The sequence below is a fragment of the Syngnathus leptorhynchus genome, chromosome 17, assembly GCF_054491065.1.
Source record: "Syngnathus leptorhynchus isolate UIUO chromosome 17, UIUO_Slep, whole genome shotgun sequence".
NCBI classification, from domain to species: domain Eukaryota; kingdom Metazoa; phylum Chordata; class Actinopteri; order Syngnathiformes; family Syngnathidae; genus Syngnathus; species Syngnathus leptorhynchus.
In genome coordinates this window covers 4,121,099-4,141,908 of record NC_141211.1, presented here as the reverse complement: position 1 = coordinate 4,141,908, position 20,810 = coordinate 4,121,099, and the positions used below count along the sequence as shown (strand labels likewise).

General features: G+C 49.8%; 7 protein-coding genes across 10 annotated transcripts; 2 read left to right on the top strand and 5 right to left on the bottom strand.

Moving 5' to 3' along the window:
* Positions 1–258: 258 nt before the first annotated feature.
* On the bottom strand, positions 259–1,861 carry bod1 (biorientation of chromosomes in cell division 1). Its single transcript, XM_085935259.1, has 3 exons — positions 1,498–1,861; positions 1,114–1,238; positions 259–957 (listed from the first exon to the last, which is right to left on the bottom strand). Exons 1-3 carry the CDS (start codon positions 1,639–1,641, stop codon positions 771–773), a joined length of 456 nt encoding a protein of 151 aa, XP_085791385.1. The 5' UTR covers positions 1,642–1,861; the 3' UTR covers positions 259–770.
* Positions 1,862–1,881: 20 nt separating this feature from the next.
* On the top strand, positions 1,882–5,034 carry htatsf1 (HIV-1 Tat specific factor 1). Its single transcript, XM_085935240.1, has 9 exons — positions 1,882–2,089; positions 2,651–2,809; positions 2,876–3,089; positions 3,170–3,217; positions 3,297–3,451; positions 3,592–3,755; positions 3,828–4,014; positions 4,089–4,226; positions 4,327–5,034. Exons 1-9 carry the CDS (start codon positions 1,886–1,888, stop codon positions 4,564–4,566), a joined length of 1,509 nt encoding a protein of 502 aa, XP_085791366.1. The 5' UTR covers positions 1,882–1,885; the 3' UTR covers positions 4,567–5,034.
* An 8-nt stretch (positions 5,035–5,042) lies between these two features.
* Positions 5,043–8,154, bottom strand: tpst1l (tyrosylprotein sulfotransferase 1, like). Of its 2 annotated transcripts, none has more exons than XM_085935250.1 (6): positions 7,964–8,154; positions 6,464–6,962; positions 6,186–6,344; positions 5,865–6,118; positions 5,582–5,774; positions 5,043–5,504 (listed from the first exon to the last, which is right to left on the bottom strand). In XM_085935250.1, the coding sequence occupies exons 2-6, from the start codon at positions 6,869–6,871 to the stop codon at positions 5,469–5,471; spliced, it is 1,050 nt and encodes a 349-aa protein (XP_085791376.1). In that variant the 5' UTR covers positions 6,872–6,962; positions 7,964–8,154; the 3' UTR covers positions 5,043–5,468. The 2 variants fall into 2 exon arrangements, with proteins under 2 accessions (XP_085791376.1, XP_085791377.1); XM_085935251.1 differs by lacking the exon at positions 7,964–8,154 and adding an exon at positions 7,216–7,816.
* On the top strand, positions 7,507–19,531 carry asl (argininosuccinate lyase). 3 transcript variants are annotated; one of them, XM_085935245.1, is made up of 18 exons: positions 7,507–7,854; positions 9,151–9,369; positions 9,683–9,782; positions 9,862–9,986; positions 11,571–11,765; positions 11,833–11,916; positions 12,050–12,204; positions 12,282–12,359; positions 12,428–12,505; positions 12,624–12,676; positions 12,746–12,808; positions 12,890–13,004; positions 13,073–13,157; positions 13,228–13,371; positions 13,446–13,526; positions 13,612–13,718; positions 13,802–14,599; positions 16,306–19,531. In XM_085935245.1, exons 5-17 carry the CDS (start codon positions 11,619–11,621, stop codon positions 13,944–13,946), a joined length of 1,335 nt encoding a protein of 444 aa, XP_085791371.1. In that variant the 5' UTR covers positions 7,507–7,854; positions 9,151–9,369; positions 9,683–9,782; positions 9,862–9,986; positions 11,571–11,618; the 3' UTR covers positions 13,947–14,599; positions 16,306–19,531. The 3 variants fall into 3 exon arrangements, with proteins under 3 accessions (XP_085791371.1, XP_085791372.1, XP_085791370.1); XM_085935246.1 differs by lacking the exons at positions 7,507–7,854; positions 9,151–9,369; positions 9,683–9,782 and having other exon boundaries at positions 9,812–9,986; XM_085935244.1 differs by lacking the exons at positions 7,507–7,854; positions 9,151–9,369; positions 9,683–9,782; positions 9,862–9,986 and adding an exon at positions 10,931–11,388.
* crcp (calcitonin gene-related peptide-receptor component protein) lies at positions 9,109–10,939 on the bottom strand. Its single transcript, XM_085935260.1, has 6 exons — positions 10,761–10,939; positions 10,321–10,357; positions 10,160–10,258; positions 9,830–9,924; positions 9,698–9,755; positions 9,109–9,364 (listed from the first exon to the last, which is right to left on the bottom strand). Exons 1-6 carry the CDS (start codon positions 10,766–10,768, stop codon positions 9,236–9,238), a joined length of 426 nt encoding a protein of 141 aa, XP_085791386.1. The 5' UTR covers positions 10,769–10,939; the 3' UTR covers positions 9,109–9,235.
* ca4c (carbonic anhydrase IV c) lies at positions 14,230–16,292 on the bottom strand. The gene is made up of 8 exons (XM_085936619.1): positions 16,283–16,292; positions 15,777–15,848; positions 15,547–15,711; positions 15,214–15,359; positions 14,991–15,083; positions 14,867–14,933; positions 14,629–14,792; positions 14,230–14,563 (listed from the first exon to the last, which is right to left on the bottom strand). Exons 1-8 carry the CDS (start codon positions 16,290–16,292, stop codon positions 14,390–14,392), a joined length of 891 nt encoding a protein of 296 aa, XP_085792745.1. The 3' UTR covers positions 14,230–14,389.
* aldh3a2b (aldehyde dehydrogenase 3 family, member A2b) lies at positions 16,612–20,235 on the bottom strand. The gene is made up of 11 exons (XM_085935241.1): positions 20,135–20,235; positions 19,341–19,503; positions 19,015–19,246; positions 18,500–18,585; positions 18,211–18,419; positions 18,021–18,138; positions 17,821–17,962; positions 17,593–17,759; positions 17,422–17,521; positions 17,059–17,303; positions 16,612–16,986 (listed from the first exon to the last, which is right to left on the bottom strand). The coding sequence occupies exons 2-11, from the start codon at positions 19,500–19,502 to the stop codon at positions 16,954–16,956; spliced, it is 1,494 nt and encodes a 497-aa protein (XP_085791367.1). The 5' UTR covers position 19,503; positions 20,135–20,235; the 3' UTR covers positions 16,612–16,953.
* Between the last annotated feature and the right edge of the window lie 575 nt (positions 20,236–20,810).

Sequence of the window (20,810 nt, the reverse complement as noted above, 5' to 3'; positions counted from 1 at the left end):
CTGGGGAAGATGACGAGGGCGTTTTGGTGAGTGTGGTGTTGTTGTTGTTGTGCCTTACGACGAGGTCAAGCAAAAATTTCAGATGTTATCGCTCTTGTTTTTCTGTCTCTATCGTATTCTTGTACTTCTGTCGCGGGTCAAGGTTCATCTTCACTTCAAAGCACTGTTTTGACTTTGAGCACCGTGACCTCTGACCCTCAGTCATGCGAGTACAGCGTCTGCCCGCTGCACAATGAATGATGGACAAACTCTTGACGCTTTTTTTTTTATTTTTATTTTTTTATTCCTCAAGGTTTTTATTCGTGTTATTTTCCTTATAAAAAAGAAAATATTACAAAAAAACCATTTCGTGTTCCAAGTGTCGTGGAGGAACAAGTTGACCTCATATGTCAAGGCACCACTGTGGTTTGGAAATCGAAAAAGGGATTGGAAAATGTCTCATTTTGAGAATCAATTCCCATCATTTGCAGAAACAAAGGTGAAGTTAGAGCAGTTCCATGAAGTTGATTGCATGTGCGTGGGTGTGACGCACAATGCAAACATGTTTACGGCATGTGACCATCACATGACCCGCTTTGGGGTCCATGAGAGGGAAAGTCAACACGGAATGTTCAGAGCGAAATTGTCGCACGTGTTAACATCACCATCATCTCATCCACACGCCGTGTCCTGCCTGGTAGCAAGCAAAATCCGCATTTCCATTGGCCCATGTGACAACATGCATACAAAATATTCTTGCAAGAAAATAAAACTGGAGCTTTAGTTCCCTTCTAAGGTGTTTTGGGTCCCTCAGATGGTTCTGGCTGCTCTGAGGCTCCAACGGCACTGTCATCCTTCTTTTCTCCTGAAATGAAGTCATGGATGGCCGTCTCGATGTGAGGTCTAAAGGTATGGTTCATCTTTGGGTCCACAACCTGAGTGATGATCCGGTCAACCCCTGACTCCAACATGCCTGACCTCCACACACAAATTGTAACCAAGGTCAGCAAACACACACACACACACACACACACACACACACACACACACACACACACACACACACACACACACACACACACACACACACACACAAATTGCAGAAGATGGGCAGAGCAAAAGGTGGCGACTTACTGGACCACGCTTTGTCTGAGTCCGTTCCTCATCTGGTTCTTGTTGATGGACGGCTTCCATTCCTGAGTGCTCAGGTGTGTCGTGACAAAATTGTCCACCTTCTGACGGAGGTTCTGGTAGGCCGGCTACAAGCAGAAACAATGATGACACTTAGGACTGTGCAACAAATTCAACAACAGCCTGGTTGGCTTTTCACAGCTTCTTTTTGGTGGCCATTTTGGCACTAATAAAATAGATGAATAAATAATGCCATAACAATAAATTGATGCAATCCAAAAGAATAAGAGAAGTGTGATCATTTTAAACCGTGCTGCACTATTGGTGGTGAAAATAAATTGTCTTGAGAGGAAAGCATATTGTCTTTGTTAGCGTAAGTGGGTTTACCTTGGTGTCAACGTCCGCCAGGCAGTCTCGTCGGAACTCGTCGAACAACCCTCGGTTCTTCAGGTGCTCCACGATCATGGCAATGAGCTGCGGGTCCCCCGGGGGCAAGCTGGCCGGATCTAGGCCGCCACCGGCCTCCGCCATCGTCCGCAGATTTACACTAGTGACAACAGCTTCCACGAAAAGAGAAGCTAAGCTAGTGGCTAGCCATCAGGGCTAGCTCCCTGGCTACAAGCTAGCCCGATTGTTTAGCTTTGGGCGTGCAATAGATATATTTCCCTGAACCAAACGGGCGGGCGGAGTGGCCGTTGCCTCGAAGTGTAACTCTTTGTCAACGCAAGGTCGCCAGTGCAACAAATCAAGCAGGCGAGTCTTAGAATAGACACGCATGCGCAGTCGGACAGTTGCGCCGGAAGAGCTTCATTCAAGCCTCACCGTGAAGGAAGCCTCGAACGAGATATTAGCTCAGCGTCTTCAGTTGTCAAGAAATTATAACGAAAAGTATTGTTTCATAAAGAATGCCAACGAGGAGCTCGTTGCGCTGACGCCCGCAGCTTTTCGTCGCCATTCAGACGTCCAACGCTGCAGAAAGGCAAGGCTAGCGCAGTGATGCTAAGTTAGCATCAATTGCGCGTGTGCTGTTCAAAATAGAAAACACGTCCATGCACCAAAATAACTCCCAAAGTCCTTCTCAGTTTGTTGACACGCAGAGCGAGGGAGCATTGAATTGCGCTTACGACCAAATATGCTGCTCTTATATATTGTTATATTGCTATTAATGCACTTTGTGGCACATTTGGAATAGTTTACATACGAATGAATTAAGTAATAATCGAATGAGGGTGGTGCAAATTAGATTAAATTCATTGAGAAGAATATTTGAAATTAAATATAAGAAATTTTTACATTTACATTACAGTTTTACTGAATGAATATTGAATGTTAGACTAGTCAGTGAATCGTAATTGTTTTCTGTTCATTGTTTGCACTCTTAATTTGAATGATTGTCCTGTTTTTTTCAATAAAGAAATGAAAACTAACATGCATGTTTATCCGATTTATTGATAAATTAGTAACTGACAGATCATTTACAGACATAGTCGATGATTTAAGTCAAATGCCGTTGTTGATGATTATGACGATGTGAGCGCAGATGAGCGGCACGGCCAACAAGGAGTTTGAGGAGCAGCTGCGCCTTCAGGAGCTGTACAGTAAGACAAGCCACGATGCCTCCAATCCGTTCACTTACACGGACCCCAACGACGGCACAGTGTACGACTGGGACCACGACAAGAAAGCTTGGTTCCCCAAAGTATGGCCGCACGCTGAAATGGCGTGGCTTGAGAGTCCCAATTGACCATGTTGCGCTTGTATGCAGATTACAGAGGACTTCATGGCAGCGTACCAAGCTAACTACGGCTTCAATCAGGAAGGGAACCCTGACGCCGCCGCTCCTGCCGCCGCCGCAACTAGGCCCGTTGCCACAGAAGCGGAAAAGCGGCCGGCGGCTGAAGAAGAGCCGATATCGGAGCAGCAGACGAGCACAGGCGTAGACGGCAAGCGCAAAGGAGAAAAGAGGAAAGCAGATCCGGGTGAGGCCATGATGATGATGATGATGGTGTTAGCATGTTGCTAATGCTAATCACGACGGTATGTCCAATGTGTGTTTCAGGCTGGTTCGACATGGAGGACACCAAGAACACCAACGTGTACGTGTCGGGTGGGTTACGCGCTTTCCGTTTGTGCTTAACGCATTTTGTCTTTGTCCTCTTTCCCTGATTGGCCCGTCGTGTGCGCAGGCTTGCCCCCAGACACCAGCACTGAAGAATTTGTGGAGCTGATGTCCAAGTGCGGCATCGTCATGAGAGACCCCATCACTGAAGACTACAAAGTCAAACTGTACAAGGACAAAGACGGCAACCTGAAAGGAGACGGACTCTGCTGCTACCTCAAGGTCGTGTCAGCCTACATCCTCTAATGGGACTCTGAATTCTTTTGAGTGCAAGTTGTTTTTATGGAGTAGAACATTCCAGAGATTTGTTTCTATCGTCGAAACCAATGTGATGAAAAGTGTGTGTTCGCGTGGGTGTTCAGAGGGAGTCGGTGGACTTGGCCGTGCGTCTTATGGACGAGTCCGAAATCCGAGGCTACAAAGTGCACGTGGAGGCGGCTCGCTTCCAACTCAAAGGCCAATACGACGCCAGCAAGAAGAAGAAAAAGAACAAGGACTACCGCAAGAAGATGCAGATGCAGCAAAAGTGGGCACCGTCTACATGCCAGTGCATCCGGGCATCGTGACGTTGACGTGTGGCGCCTTTGTGTCCGAGCAGGCAGTTGGACTGGAGGCCCGAGAAGCAAGGAGACGCCAGGAAGCGACACGAAAAGGTCGTCATCATCAGGAATATGTTTCATCCGACTGATTTTGAGGAGGACCCTCTGGTTCTGAACGAATACCGCGAAGACCTGCGCTCAGAGTGCGAGAAGTTCGGCGAGGTCAAGAAGGTCATCCTGTTTGACGTGAGTGGCCGGCGCCGTCGTGCGAATTGGCCGCGTGAGACGGCAAGCTGGTAGCCATTGTTGTGCTCGGGCAGAGGCATCCGGACGGCGTGGCCTCGGTGGCCTTCAAGGAGCAGGAGCATGCCGATGCCTGTATCCTGTCCTTCCACGGGCGCTGGTTCGGAGGTCGCCAGCTTAGCGCGGAGCTGTGGGACGGCACCACCGACTATCAGGTGTGTGTGTGTGACTTGGGATACACAATTGGCTTCTTCATCGATGAAGACACACAGTTCGTAGTTGTCACGGTGATGACGAGCTCGTTTGTGTGTGAAGGTGGAGGAGACGAGCCGTGAACGGGAAGAGCGCCTGAAAGGTTGGTCGTCTTTCCTGGAGGGGGCGCAGCAGGCCGGGGGTCCCAACCTCCCACCGGGTGGCGCCACAGAGGCGTCCAGTACCGCGCCGCCCAAAAACACGCCGCAGCCTGAGAAAACGCAGGAAGGCCAAAAAGAGGACGACGACGATGACGCCAAGTCCACCGACAGCAGCCTGGCGGGGAGCGATGACGACGCTTGAGGGGCGAGATCGGAACCGAGACTTCACCAAGTAGCTTCACACGTCCCACTTAGAACCACGTCAAATTCATTTTCATGGAAGTTATCATTTAGACTCTGAAAAATTAATGAAAAATGACAACCTATTGCAGTCACGTCAGAAAAAAAAGGGCAAGTTTGACATTCGGCAAAACCAAATGAAGCAAAAATAATTTTTTCTGGTTGAGGTGGCTAGCAGAGTCCTTTTTTTCCTCATTTTATAAATGGAGGCACTCTTATCTCAAGGCACCCTCCACTTTCCAATTCATGTTCATGGATTTGATGTAAATGAGCTTGTAGAACGGCTTCCAGTGTGGGAAGATTAGTTTTCTTCTCAACTCATCTTAGGAAGTCAACAGTCCGTCGGGTCAACATGTGACTATGTCCATGGATTCAGGTGCGCCATCTAATGCTATCAGTTAACCGCTAAATAAAGCAACACCTCGATAATGTGTTTTGGATTTGTGTTTATTATTGACTCGTTTGTAACCACGTAGACGAGCTGTGCAGTAATGAGACCGTATCGACATGCGCGAGCGAGTAGACCCGCCCGCCCGCCACCGGAAAGGGTAAAGGTGCCCATCGCTCTGTCATAATAATTTATTAAGAAAATAGTCTTTAAAAAGTCCAGCGAGTGGTTCACATTGGCAACGAGGTCACAGATCTTGCAGATCCGAGACGGCGACAACGGATGTCGTACGAGTCCACAAACAGCCACGAGAAAGAAAGGGGTGGAAAAAAAAAAAAAAAAGCCAGAAAGATGTTGGCGAGCTGCGGTGGCCGGGCGGGCGGGCGGTACAGGAAGAGGGCCTTTAAGGTGCATCTGGGATCCTTAGCGTTAGCACGTGGTAGGGACCAGAAAGTTCTGCTGCCTTCTTTTGTTCTCTAAGCGGCTCCGGAAGGTTCTGCCACCTTCCAAGGCTGAGGAGAAAAGGAGCGAGAGGCAACAAAACCGTTCAGTGACAAGGTAGGCTAAGATATTCTTCACTGTGACTTACCAGTGCCGGGTTGGAGAGCGGCGGCGCGCGGGCATAATCGGGAGGGTTGGCCCGTGGGTCATAGCCTAGTCGCGCCAGCATGGGCGCCACCTCGGCCATGTGCTCCACCACGTCGTCGGGGATGTGGCCCACCCACTTGGCCAGCGCCTCAGTGTTCACCGGCTTCACTACCTGGTCCGTCGAGCGCTCCACCCTAGCATACGTCACAAAACACATGCAAATGATTTGCCTGACCTGTCACCAAAATCTAACCTGTTCCTAGCAAGGAAGACCCCCGACTCACTTGGAGAGCGAGACGCCGCCGGCTTTCCCGATGAGCTCCTCGTGGTGCAGGACGGCCGGATCCCAGCGAAGCTCCAGGAAGCGCAGCAGCTGACGCATCTCGCGTTCAGGCTGTAGCACCAAATGCTCGTAGCGCACTGGTAAGCAACGCTCGGGGCCGGCCGCCACGCACTGGTTGAACATGGTCTCCACCGCGTTGCTCCACTTGGTCAGGCAGTCGCGTGGATTGTTCAGGTCGAAGCCTGAGATGGTCACCTGAGGGACACAAAGATCATTTAGCACCACACAGCGCTTTGCTAGCACACGGCATTGGGGGGCTCACCTTGCGTGAGATGACGGAGTGAATAGAGGCGCGTCCGTCTCGCACCATCAACACAAACTTGCTCTTAGGGAAGATGTGAGCCAAGTAAGTCAGCGACTTCAAGGCGAAGGGATCTTTGTTGCACAGGCGAGGCGCCGGCTCGCCGTGGCCCACGATAACCTGAAGCACATAGACGTGCAACGTTGGCCACAAGGACAACAACAAAAACGTCAACAACCACAAGGGAGATGCTCCCAGCTGTAAATACGAGACGTCCCCACGGTCCGTGATGACATCACCTCGAGGAGGAAGGCGCGCACGGCCGAGTCCAGGACCTGGTCGGTGACACCGGCCTCGTCCAGACGTATGCGCTCCTTGGCGGAGCGGCTCCAGGAGGCGCGCATGGTGAGCAGACGGGGGATGACGCGGGTCTCCTCCCCACAGCGCACGGCCTTGTGGGCATCCAGCATGACCCGCATCAGGGTGGTGCCGCTGCGGGGAAAGCCGCCGATAAAGATGAGGGGTGTGTCCTCAGGAAGGTGCTCGCCCAGCGAGGCGTTGGTATTGGCCGAACCCCGATGGAGCTCTGCCCAGCGGGAGCGCCGGCTTGCGGGGGGGCAGTCCAGCCCGCTCAGGCCCAGGTAGAGCAGTGAGGCGGAGCAAAGGAGCACGCAGCCCAGCAGGACGTTGGAGCGGCTCACTCGCATCTTTGTCCGGACCGGGTATTCGCGACTTCCGCTGGAAAGGTTACGGGCCCGTCGGCACGCTCAGGTGAAGGCCCACATCCATTGTGTCCACCTGAAACCATAAAAGAAGCCAATCTGCGTCACGCCGACACCTATGCTGAACAAGCAAACTTCGCCGTGACGGTACTGAGGCGCGGCCATTCGAGCGCTGGGCTCGGTCCTCGGGGAATGTAAGAGGAGTGGACTTCACAACACCCCGGCGCCAACATCGCGCCTTCGCTAATTACACATCATTGACAGTTTAGCCGAGCAAGTGGATCACGTTCCTATCGACCTGGCAGAACCGCAAACTTCCTCATACTCACGCCGCTGCTATGTGCTGACGAAGCCGCTTCCTCTTTTTTTTCAAGTACAACACTGCGACACTTGTGTCCTCACTGGACCGGGAAGCTCCACTAGTGCTAACACTTGTTAACCTGAGCACAGAAGGGCCCTACATAGCTTCTTGTCTGGAGGATCTGATGCTGACAAGTCCCCATATGTGAGCTGAGGAGCTTCACTACCCACTTTTTAACTGAGCCTCTTAACGTGTGCGGTCATATGAGGTCTGAGGAGCTTCACAGTTGCTACGCCTGAGCTGGTTCTGAACCTATAAGTCCAATATGTGCACATGAAGACTTTGATTCTGGCTTAGATCCTAAAAGGGCTTCACCAAATGCGTAACGTCTAGGTTGTTTTGAGCATACGTGGAAATGTGTTGGTTTGAACCTAAACAAAGTGACGTCATTTGACCGTTCCAGTGAACTCGTCAACAGTTGCAAGTGACCTCAGGCCGCACCAAACAACCACTGGAAAGCAAAAGACGATTGAACGTATGCTCCATTACGTGACGACGACGGTGAGGAGATTTAAGAGCAGCGCCATCAACAGGTCAATTTGCTCCGAGGCCTGGCGGATGTCTGCAGCGCCACATCTGGACAGACAACCCGACGAGGCTCCTCCAGGTGAGCCATCGCCAGACAGCAGGCCCAAAAACGCGAACTGTAAGAAGCTAATGCAAAACAAGAGCCAGCTAGCCAGACGTCGTGAGTTCGGCTCGGATAGACGACTTACCCCGAGCCTCCCGCCGAAGCAGCACAATCGTTGCGAAGCTCTCAGCTTTGGTGCTGCAGCGGAAATGCCTTGGCCATGTAGTCACGAAGAAGCGGCGAGGAATATCCAAGTTTCCAGTCGCCGTTGGCGCCGCTGGCGACCGCTTGTGAGTCTTGAACGAGTACTCGTGAGGCACCAATTGACGAGAAGGATGGAGCGAAAAAAAAAGGCAGAAAAAAGCAAGTCGCCCCCTTGGGGAAAACTCGATTCTGATTGGACGATTGCATGTTTGGAACCTCCCCATTGGTGGAGCTCGTAAATGGCAATTCCGGCATAGTAGAATGCTTTTTGTTTTTTTCCTCTTCTCCTCCACTTCCGTACTCGAGACCAAAAAGATTTCAGTTCATCGATCGGTTATATTCTCGCTAAAAGCTCACCGGGGACGTTTCCTGAGAGCTAAGCCCACCTCAACTAATTGGTCCTACTACTGAAATAACCCTTTTTTCCCCCTCCAGCCGCGTGACGTAACAGCGTATGGGGGGGGAGTCCAAAACGCTAAATGTACAAAAGCGATACTACGTCGCTTCAATCGTCACCCAAACTGTCCATCAAATCCTCAATCTATTCTCCGAGGTTGAAGTGGGCATGTTTGTCACTCTTAAGAGGGCACGTCTGAAGCTTTTTTTTTTTTTCCTTGAAGCCTTTTCGACTGTTCTTAAAACATGAGCAGTTTGCAACCTTACACTCGATAATGCATGTCAATAAATAATGGATGATTGATCTGTGCCAGCAGATGGCTCAACAGTCACACGGGAAGTGATGCAAATGACGGAGATCGATTTTTTTTTTTCTGGACTGAGACTGTTTTTTTTTTTCTTTCTGGACTGTTGTTTTCAAAGCAAACATTAGCACTGCTTGGAGGACATGTCTTCGGCCCGTTTCCAGCCAACAGCAACTAATGACCTCATTTACAACAATCAAAGACGTGTTTGTCCAGCCACGTTGACTTTCTAGCATGGCAAAATTGACGTTATCATCCCTCATGCTTATTTTTGGGAATTTGGAATTGGATTGAAGAAAGAGTACAAATCTGTATCTCTTGATTTTCTCACATTTGAAATCATCCGTAATTTTGGGGAACTAAGACTGCATGAAGAAGAAAAAAATACATTCAAAAGTCTTTTATAAAATAAAATGTTCTCTTCCAGATGCCAGGTGATGTTTGTGCTTCAATACAACTAGCTTGAGAAGAGCCGCAAAGAAAGTGGGCGCTCCCAGTTAAGACGAAGGCGATCACGCCGCCTCCCCATCGGCAGTCGCTGCGTCTTCCTGCTCCGGATCGCCGGGTAGAACATCCGAAATGATCTGGATGAGCTCCTCGATCTGTTCCTCTGACAGACGCTCCTCGCTCTCCTCCACCATCTCGGGTGCAAACACACACAATCACGGCAATGCTTGTTGTTAGGGCTGCCACGAGGACAATCAAAAATGAGGCCAGTTATCTTTGACAAACTCATTTGAGTTCAGGCCCCACATTGACCCCAATTTGGCATCTTTTCTCCTTCACAAGTACTGCAATATCAATTCAATGAGAAATGCTCATTGGAGTCAGGGCGCCCTCCAGTGGACATATCAGCAACAACAGTTACTTGCAATTAAAAAAAACTTACTTTTTAGGGTAGTTTTGCCCATGACCTTCACTGGAGGACAATCAATAACACTGCTTCTTGTTGTGACCAGAGCTAAAAGACTCACCAGCTGCATCTCCACGGCTGTCTGCGGTCGGTGGTTGAGTAACTGCAACTTCTCAGCCCTGGCCAAGGTGTGGAAATGTAACAAGGTGAACATGACAATAACTTCTTTTGCCAAGGAGAAGCCGGGACTGACTTTGTAAGTTTGTGCCGCATCATGGTGGACAGAAAGGTCTGGAGCATCTCAGGACGCTGGCGGCTGCACGGCGTCTTGGATAAGTACTTGAGCGTCTGCCGACAACACGAGGGAAGTGACAACATATTGCAACATACAAGTGAGAGCAACTTGTGGGGTAAGAAGGGCTCCTTGTTTGCCACACATGTCAAAAAAGAACAATCAGCAGTAATGTTGCAATGATGTTACGATTCTATTCATTCTTGATATTCCTTGATCATGTTGATTATGTCTCACAATGATGAGGAAACATGAATATTCTCTACTATACCACACATGTAACGTGCTAACCTCATACATGATGGTGTTAAGATTCTGCTGCCGGGCGCTGTGTTTGCTCTTGCCGCTGTCCTTCTTCTCTTGCTTCAAGTCAGTTAGCAGCTGGAACACCTAACAAACAAATATCAATAATATTGAAGTGTATCAAAGCAAAATGGAGCAATTTGCCTCACCTCATAGTTGCTGAGCATGGCAGCGTTAGCGTTTTTCCTAAGAAGAGAATATTACAAGTTGACTCATGGAATTACAATATAATCACTGGAGCGGTACGATTATTAATATCGTGTGTTTTTTTTTTTTCAGTTTGCTCCCACAATTCCACAATAAATAGGCGGTTCGGATAATGGATGGATGCATGCATGTTTTTTTTCCTGTAATCTGGTGTTGAAAACGTTATAATCAAATGTCACGCTACAAAAACAGAATAGATTAAATACAAAATGTATCGTATATGTTCATCTTTGACAATCGACCAATTAGCGAAAAGGGTGATGCAATATAAGGTTTCATCATCAATATTGCTTCCTTCAACAACTGTAGCATTTTTGGTGTGTACGAATGAGATATATAAAAAAAACCATGAAAGAAAACCGTCAGCCCATTTTTGACTTACACTTCCATGTTGCCATGCGCGTTGGTCTCTTGAAAAAATAAGTCCGCCCGAAACGACCTCAAATATTTAGTTCCGATGTAGAAAAACAGCCGATTTATTAATAGCTAAATATGTCAATTATTCAAAAATAAAACTTTGTGTGAGACGAAACTCTACTTGGAGCGCTTTTGTGGTCTGTGTTTTTTTTCTTTTTTTTTAAATAATGGGTTGATAATATCCCATGATGCATTAGGCCACAACAAGCCAGCAGCTCTGCCATCAGTTCGCAAGTTGGCTTGACGGGTGATGTCATGTTTGCTGCACGGATTTCATTTTTTTGACCATTCTATATCTACTTGGACTTATTTCTTTATGTCAGCCATCAGTCTGTTGCCCGAAGACTTCTCAGGAACATTTGTTCATTGCGGCGAGTTTAATTTTAGGTGCTAGCTAAAAAATAATAATAAAAATAAACCTTTGGAAAGTTTCACAGCAGGTACCGTAAGTAAAAAGATACGATATTTTTTTTCTACACCTCTGTTGTCTTTTCCCCCTTCGTTGTGAACAAGTCAAACCAGTTAAGCTGTGTCTCCTTTATCGGTTTCTATTGACCCCGAGAATTCCACTGTGTTCCAAAATGACCGCTGAGGTAAGCAACTCATCCACCTTTTTCGTTTTACACACAAAAACAGTGTTTCATGTAGTCAATTTTGGAGCAGGGGGCATCATCATCATCCTCAAAGAACCAACTGCGGTCCTCGAGGGAAACTTGACCTGAAGTTGTCCCAGTTTAGGAGTAACAAACAATTTCTGTCACATTGTGTGTGTCAGGGGTCCAAGCTGTGGGGGGGTCGTTTTGTGGGTGCCATCGACCCAACCATGGAGCGCTTCAACGCGTCGGTGTCGTACGACAAGAGGATGTGGGACGCCGACCTGAGAGGCAGCAAAGCTTACGCCAAGGCTCTGCATCGGGCCCAGCTGCTCAGCGCTGACGAGACGGAACGCATCCTTCAAGGCCTGGACCAGGTACTCGGACATCCAACCCACACTGCAGTCACGTGATATGTTGACGATGTCGGCGCTGTGCTTTCAGGTCAGCGAGGAGTGGAGCAAAGGCACCTTCGTGCTCAAAGACGGCGATGAAGACATCCACACTGCCAATGAACGTAGACTTAAGGTGAGTCGTCCGTCTCGGCCTCCCTTCCTGGGTACGAAGGTCAAATTAAAAACATGAATGCGTTACATACTGTCAAATTATTCTTATTTTTTTTACTTGGTGATGTCGACGATAACGATATTTCGCCGTGCAGGAGCTGATTGGCCCTGCTGCGGGGAAACTGCACACTGGCAGGAGCAGGAACGACCAGGTGGTGACGGACATGCGTTTGTGGCTGCGTGACGCCATCGCCACGTTGACGAACGAGGCCATCCTCCTCATCTCCGCCATGGTGGAGCGCGCCGCAGCGTAAGATGCCGCACGCCGCCATCTTGGGAAGAACCCTACGCCCAAATGGCTTCCTAACTAGCGGTTCCTCCACCTAGAGAAATAAAAGTCCTGTTTCCTGGTTACACCCACATGCAGCGGGCTCAGCCAATCAGATGGAGCCACTGGATGCTGAGGTGAGCGCGTAAGGTGTTAAGAAGAAAGGGCAACTTGTATTCATGGTTCATTTTCTGTCTTCGGGAAGTCACGCCGTGGCTTTGCAGCGGGACGTGGAGCGGCTGCGGGAGATCAGCAAGCGTGTCAACGTCTTGCCCCTGGGCAGGTAGGAGCGACCTTAAAATGAAAGCCTCCATATTTAGCTCCTCAATTGCAAGGCTAAAGTGAAGTGTGCCGCACTGGAAGTCCCTTGTCTTAACTGCATCGCTTCCTGTGCTTTTCAGCGGCGCCATCGCCGGAACGCCCTTCGCCATCGACAGGGAGCTTCTGAGGAAAGGTCCGAACGGTGTCGTTGCTGGCGTCGACTTGGTTCAATGGACGCTCAATGTTATGTTGTTGTTGACAGAGTTGTTTTTCGACGAGGTCAGCCTGAACAGCATGGACGCCACCGGCCAGCGAGACTTTGTCGGTATGCCCGTCGGCGCCTCACCGGCCGCCCGTCTCAGCGTCTGATTTATTTGGTGTGTGTGTGTGTGTGTGTGTGTGGCAGCCGAGTTCCTGTTCTGGGCCTCTCTGTGCGCGACTCATCTGAGTAAGGTGGCCGAGGACCTCCTGCTCTATAGCACCAAAGAGTTCTCCTTCGTCACACTCGCCGACGCCTACAGGTCAGCCGCCAGCGCCTCACGTGTCGCCCCCTCAGAAGAAGCCAACGTCTCTCGTTTGTGTGCCGCAGCACGGGCAGCAGCCTGATGCCTCAGAAGAAGAACGCCGACAGTCTGGAGCTGATCAGGAGCAAGGCGGGACGAATCTTTGGCCGAGTAAGACCTCCTACTTTTTTTGCCCGTTCACCAAGCTTGCGGCCTCCTCCAAATATTTTGTTTGTTTTAGTGCGCAGGCTTCATGATGACGCTGAAGGGCCTTCCCAGCACCTACAACAAAGACCTGCAGGAGGACAAGGAGGCCATGTTTGATTGCTACGACACCATCCTGGCCGTCCTTCAGGTCACCACCGGTGTCATCTCCACGCTGAAGGTCAGCGGACGCCGGGATGCCTTTGCAAAGCTCTTCCTCGCTCTGAGGTCACTCAGAGGTCTTTGGTTTTTCAGATCGACGCCGGCGTCATGCAGGCGGCGCTCAGCACCGACATGCTGGCTACCGATCTGGCCTACTACCTCGTGAGGAAGGGGGTGAGTGAAAATCCGTACATGTAGCTCAACCTTCACCAGAGTGAGAGCTTTTTCATCCATCCATCCATCCATCTTGTGTCTCCAGGTGGCCTTCAGGGAAGCTCACGCACTGGCGGGCAAAGTGGTTTTCACAGCTGAATCCAAGCAGGTCCAATTGAACCAGTTGGCTGGCGAAGACCTCAAGGCCATCAGGTGGTCAGGTCATCCACACGCACGTGCGCCCGCCCACACATACTCATGATGATTGTATGTTGTGTTTGTTTGCATGCGGACAGCCCGCTGTTAGAAGACGACGTGGCGTCCGTGTGGAACTACGAGTCCAGCGTGGAGCAGTACAGCGCCGCGGGCGGCACGGCCGAGAGCAGCGTGCGCGCTCAGGTAGAACACCTACGCGCCTGGATGGCACTGCACAAAACGTAAACGCCGCACCGCCACTATCACCACAATCCGTGAAGCAAAGTCACACGTGGAAAATGTAGGTTTGGCGACACAGTCGTTATGCCAGAAAAGTCTTCACTTGGTATCAATCAAATGAATCAAAACAAAGCCCATTGATGAACTCTTTGGTCCGATGACTTGTCTGTGGGGTGTACCTAATAAAGTGACTATTAAAAGCACACAATGTGGGTGCAGTTCAGTAAACATAAACTCGTATTCTACTTTAGTAAACACTTTTGCCTTTTTCTCAAGTCCTGTAATTTTATTTAGTTGGCTTTTTAAAATTGTTATTTGACTATTGAAACAAAAATCTCATTTCCATAACTCTTTATAAATATGAGTACTATGAGCACAGATAGATGCAAGATAGGCAGAATCCAATTTGTGGAGCGGAATAACAAATGTTTTGCTCTATGTATGGATCATCAATGGATGTAATTGATGAGCGTGGCGAGCAGAGCCGAGAAGGCGGCGAAGCGTGGACGCACGGCTGAGTTGGAGCGGTACACCACCCGTCCGTCCAGCGGCTGTGTAGGTCTGAAGATGTCCGTCATGGGCTGACCCGTCCAGAAAAGGCACTGGCGTACGATGGCATCCAACTGACGAGGAACACGCCCATCGTGACATCACGTACGGTACGTGCCCCCCCCCCTCACCCGCCTACCTGCCGACTGCTGATGGGTAGCGTCTTGAGAAAGACGGTCCAGGCTACCGCTTGTTCGCATCCGGGCGTGGTCATGGAGCCCACGTAGCGGTAGTAGGCGTGCAGCTCCCCGGAGGGAGGGACGATATCGCTCAACTTGAAGTCGGACATGAGCGTCGTGGAGCCTGGATGGGAAAGAAGGCCCGGATGGAGGCAAGGTGGAAAAAAACGGCGTCGACATAAGAGGAGCACCGGTTACCATTGTGGCGCACTTGTCCCAGAGCATCTATGATGGCGTCCAGGTGAGGGTGATCCTCACTGACTTCCTGTCAGTAGATCTGCCAGTTAGCTTCGTGCTGACCCTTTAGCGCTACCGTGTTTACCTCAAAGAGAAAGGCCAGCAGAGCGATTCCTGCCAGGTCATGTTCGGCTTCGGTCAGGGATCCGTACGGCTCCTTGATGTGGACGATGTGAAGCTAGAAGCATCATACAATGTATTGGAAGAAGGTGGCAATATATTGAAAGCTTGGAAGATATTTTCAAGGTGGAAGTCGGTGGACCGACTTGATGTTAGCCAATGTGTTTGTTTGCAAGTGAACTGCCAACCTCCATGGGCAATCGCTCTCCGTCGACGGTGTGCTCCGACCCGGGGCTTCCGCTAGCCCCCCAGTGGAAGTGGAACTGGGCGGCCCGGTAGTGGCCCGGTAGAGCGCCTCCGGTCAGACGCACCGACTGGGGCAGGTGGAAGTGAGCTGAAGCAAAATGTTTGGACAGAACAAGATCAAGAAGAACATTTGGCCCCTTCCCTCTCCCCTGGCTCGTGATTTGGGACTTTTCCATTCTTGTCCTGGATGAGGAATGGAATCCTCCCGAACCGTTCTACACTGGGCGGGGCTCTACCGAGTGCAAAATAGCGTTTGGAAAACATCCCGCGTTTACCCGAATGTCCTTTGTTCTCCACGGTGATGTTGATCCGCTCATCGTGACCTATGAACTCCAGCGGGGGCAGCGCCGTGTTGACGTGAACTTTATTGCTGACGATGTTGATGGGCGACTGACGCAGTCCGCCGCAGTGAGGGAAGTCCACAGACCACCTATTCGGGTCTGAACCCCAAAACCGTGTCGGTCACGCTCGTAACATTGGGACGCTTGATTAGGCACACGCTTACCTCGACAAGTGGCGTCACAGGAGTACTGGTTCTCGTAACACCACCCACCTACACACAACACACACACACCTTCTGAGCTTTCCCGTGGTCAGGGATCTGTGCCACCTATGACGTCTTCTCCATTTGCTGTGCCGTCCCCTCCTCCATCTTTTCCGAGCTTGATGAATGCTCATTGTTTTCTTTATTCCCCTCACACACACCTGTGAGACTGAACTCACCTCAGGACAAGACACCTATTGTGTGTGTGTGTGTGTGTGTGTGCGTGTGTGTGTGTGTGCACGAATGCACACTTGTGTTCCCAACATCCACAGCCATTAAAAAAAATCTCACAAATGAATCAACTAGAGTGGTCTAATGCTCCAAAGTATTGAGATGATTGTGTATGAGCACTTTCCTGAAGGCCTCTCCTTGGGCTGTGGAACTCAACCATAATGTAAACTAGAAAGCTTCACTTTCTCTCAATTCTTTTTCTTGATTTTTGCCAAGTTCCAATACTCCTGTCTTACCTCTCTGCATTTCTACTTCAAAGTGAAATAAAGCTGACAAAAAGTCCTACCTGCACACGGACAGAAGAGCGGAGCAAGAGCAAGCATCAGGAACAGAAGAAGATCCATGATGGACTCCCAACTGAAGCAGAGTGACCCTTCTTCCTCTGCTGTCACTGCTTTGTCACCTCACCTCCAACAGGTAGGTGTGCATTAGGCTCTTTTTTTGGGACTTTAGCATGTAAACACTGACCCCTGCAGGCCAAGTCACATCATTGCAAATTTCATGTGCAGTCGGACCTTTTTTGATTCGTTCAGTACACCATGGAAAAGCAGTCCAGAGGCAGATATGGATGTATTTATGATTACAATGTTAATTTTAATTACATTGCTATGTAGTTATATTTTTTTTTTCTTGAATTATCAAAATACAAAAACTTTAGCGACTACGATTAACGAGAAAAGAAGCTTAAGGCTGGACGCAGACTTGTGAAATGAAACGGACTTAAAAGCTTTCGTTGAGCATAAAACCCTTTTTAAAAGCGGGTTGTCGATAAAAGTTGAAAACAAATCAGAATGACATCACCACATTGAAATGTTAGGAATTAGCAGCTAGACCCTCGCTCGCACTATACGACGTGCGTGCAAATATTGTGTAAAGTGATTGGTCGGTTGCGGGCACTGAGGATTCTTCAACGGTAGAACTTGTGCGGCAGGTCATACTTCTGCAAAACAGCAAAGATACGCAACATGTAAAACCTTCCTTCAATCCAACTTGGATTTGCCGCTGCTCTAACCTGGACGGCGATGGCGGCCAGCACGGCGGCGGCGGCGGCGAACAGCAGCATCAGGCGTCCAATCAATCCAAAGTTGAAGCCCTTGAGCACGAAGAAGCGTGCCCAACCTAGCTTGCTGGCTGTGTGAGGTGGGTAGCGCATGTTGTTCATGCCCTCCATCTTAAGTGCCTTGATGAGGCATCCTCGCAGGTGACTCAGCTGGTCAAAGGTGTGCTTGCCGTGGTAGGAGCCCATCCCGCTGTTACCTGTGGAAAAGGAGACCACAGTGACCTCTAGTGGCCAGCATTGGCAGTGGCAACTTGTGTGAAAGTGCTAGGTGAAGGTCTAAAGGTTGGCTCTTATCAAGAGGGTGTGTGCGCCTACCAACGCCCCCAAAAGGCAGCGAGTTGACCGAGAAGTGCACCAGACAGTCGTTGGCCAAAAGTCCTCCGCTGGAGGTCTCGTCCCTCATTTTCTTGATGACCTTCAGCCAGGATGGCAAACGTTGTTAGCAAAGTTTGTGTCGAAACCGGTCTTGTCCGGGTGAGGGAGTACCTTGTCATCATGGGAGAAGATGTAGAGCGCCAGAGGCTTCTCGCGTTTGTTGATGAAGCGGATGGCTTCATCCAGGCCATCCACCGTGAGGATGGGCAGCAGGGGTCCAAAGATCTCCTCCTGCATTACCTTGGCGTCAGGCTTGACGTCCCGTAGCACTGTGGGAGCTGGACCAACAAGTTGTGTTAGCGCTCAAGTGGACCCCCGCCGTCCACGTGAAAGGGTCACCTATGAAGCAATCCTCCTCGTCGGTGTCTCCGCCCACAGCGATGGTACTATCCTCCATCATGGACATGATCCTCTTGAAGTGGCGCCGGTTTATGATGCGGCCGTAGTCCGGGCACGTCTTGGGATTATCCGTGTAGAACTCCTACCAGAAATGAGGCATCAATTATTGGAGTCCCACCATCTAGGAGCATCTGCCTTACCTTGATGGCCTTGTGGAGCTCTTGGATGACGCGCTGCTGAATGGCCGGCTCACACAAGATGTAGTCGGGCGCGATGCAGGTCTGGCCGCAGTTGGTGAACTTGCCCCACGCTACACGTCTGCACACGGAGCAAGGAAGTAGCAAGACGCTGTTCCTCTGAGGGGGGGAGGGGGGGACGGGTTGGAGCTACCTGCAGGCGATGGTGATGTCGCACTTGCTGTCGATGTAACACGGACTTTTCCCGCCTAGCTCCAATGTGACGGGTGTCAGATGCTCAGCGGCTGCCGCCATGATGACTTTTCCCACGGCGCTGTTCCCCGTGTAGAAGATGTGGTCGAACTTTTGACGCAGTAGCTCCTGTGTCTCGGGCACGCCGCCTGTTACCACCGGGTAGAGCTCCTGCATGACACGTTGTCAAAAACAAAAAAGATTTAATTGAGCATTTTTTGGGGGGGGCATTTATTGTGACCATGTCTTACTTTGTCCAGGTAGAGTGGCAGCAGCTCGTCCATCACCTTGGCCGTGTGCACGCAAACCTCCGACGGCTTGATGATTGCCGCGTTACCTGCAACGAGCGACACCTCGTGAGTGGTTGAGCTTCACAAGCAGCTGAGGGGGTTTGTGAAGCCCCCCCTGCCAGCTCATAAACTTGTAGTGTCATGCTAACGCACACTTTACACTTGGGATTAGCATGACACACAAACTTTGCATGACAACCTGCGCGTGTTCACGAGAACTATGTATAAATGCTAATGAGTGGGGGCTGCTCTGCAAATGGGCAGGTGAGTAGTCGATATTGCAGAAAGGTAGGTCAACCTTAAAATGGAGATTGATTTTGTAGAAAACTTGAAAAAGTTTAGAAGCAGGCAAATTATTAGCCCATTTGCCCTTTGGACGCATATCGGCGACGAGTAAATCCAGCAGTTGATAAAAGTGAAATTTAAAACTAGGTTAGTTTGGCTACCAACATGCTGCCAAGGTGCTATTGACCTACCGGCGGCGATGGCGCCAACGAGCGGCTGCAAGGTGACGGCCCACGGGTAGTTCCAGGCGCCGATGATCAAGACCAAGCCCAGAGGCTCGGCTTTTACGTAGACCGTGTCCGACACGGTTAACAGGTTCTTCTCCACCGGCCGCGGCGCCGCCCACTCCTTCAGCTTGCGGATAGCCAGGCCGATCTCCTCCTCCAGGCCCAGCGTCTCGTACATCTGGACCACCACCGGACTCTGAGCCACAAACGCAGGTCGAGAGTCAGCTCAAAGCTCCTTTGGAGATTTGTGATCCATTGGGACTTTTCAAACAGGCATCTGTAAAGGCCACCTTGTTAAGGTCCTTCTTGATGGCTTCGGCGATTTCGCCCCGGCGCTCGGTCAGGAAACGCTGAAGGTTCTTCAGCTGCCGGACGCGATGCTCCAGACATCTGGAACGGCCCGTCTCAAAGGCCCGCCTGGCAGCCGCCACCGCCTGCTGTTCACGAGACATCCTGCCACAAACATGCCAGGAGTACCAGGTTAGGAACCAAATACAAATACTATCAACTCTTTTTAGATGTTCTGTTGACTGCGGTTGCAATCATTCACTAGCAGATCTTTAGTCAGCACAAGATGGAACACGTGTTCCTTAGTAGGACAAAGATCGAGGGGAGATTTGCTCTTTTCTCCTCTCTGTGGTTCAACTTTATTTTGGGAGTATGAGTAACAAAGGCAGAAAGGTTTTTGCTGCGTTCTCAAAAAGGATTTTTACAATATTGAGCAACTTTGGAAGACAACATCTTCCTTCTGGATGTCGCTGCTTGTCCTCCAGGACAAGTGCGTGCGAGCGTCATGTAAACACACTGTCATGCGCACATGCACGCGCACTTGAGAGGAGGCTCGTCGCCGACACATACGCGCGCACACATACAATAAGGTTAAAAAAAATGGAAAACGTCATAAAGTCAAGTAAACGCAGGCGTTTGATTGATATAAAAGCACAAGGGGCTCGAGCAGCGGATCTTTGTTTTCGACTGTTTTTAGTTCGGTGCGAGCTTGCGCGCACTTCCGCGACTAAAAGTAGTCCCCGAGGCGAGTACAAGTCCGAACTGGAATATTGGCGTGGGTGTGTGGCAGGCTTACCTTGTACAATTCCGTTTGTGGGTGCGAGTTCGTCGTTAATGGTGCGGCTAGTCCGACGACCAGTCGGAGTCGAACGGACTGTAGCGGTCTTGACTTGGAGTGACAGCCCCGCTATGCCCGCCTCATAGTGGGCGGGGTCTGAGCTTTTACGACATCCACGCCGCTTGATTTCGTCCAGTCAGTTCGCAAAATGCCTGTTATTTCATCAAATTAATTTCACATATTTGTTCAATATTTTAGAACTTTCATATGTCTTACATTATATTGAATGTCAGATTGTATTTTTTTTAATTTACAGTTAGTCAGTTAAAATTATAGGTAACGAATGCAAATGACTTAAAGAAAATGAGGACAATTTTATTTGATTTAGCAGTTTAAAGGAATAAATACAGCTAAATGCAACAAACTAGCTTAGTTGAGTGACGTCATCACGTACCCGTGTTTTTGCCACGTCAATTTGAAACGAACATTTCTTCAAACGGTCACAAAGTTCATGTGTCAAAGGTCATCAACACGTCAATCGGGCATTCTTATCAGGTGAGAGGTTACACTTACACGGTTCATATTGGATGTTGATTGTTAACCAGAATATGCCACAATTGGAAATGTCATATTAGATTTGAGTTGGAAGCATGGAATGTGGACTTTATATTAGTTTTTTGCATGGTGCGGATCT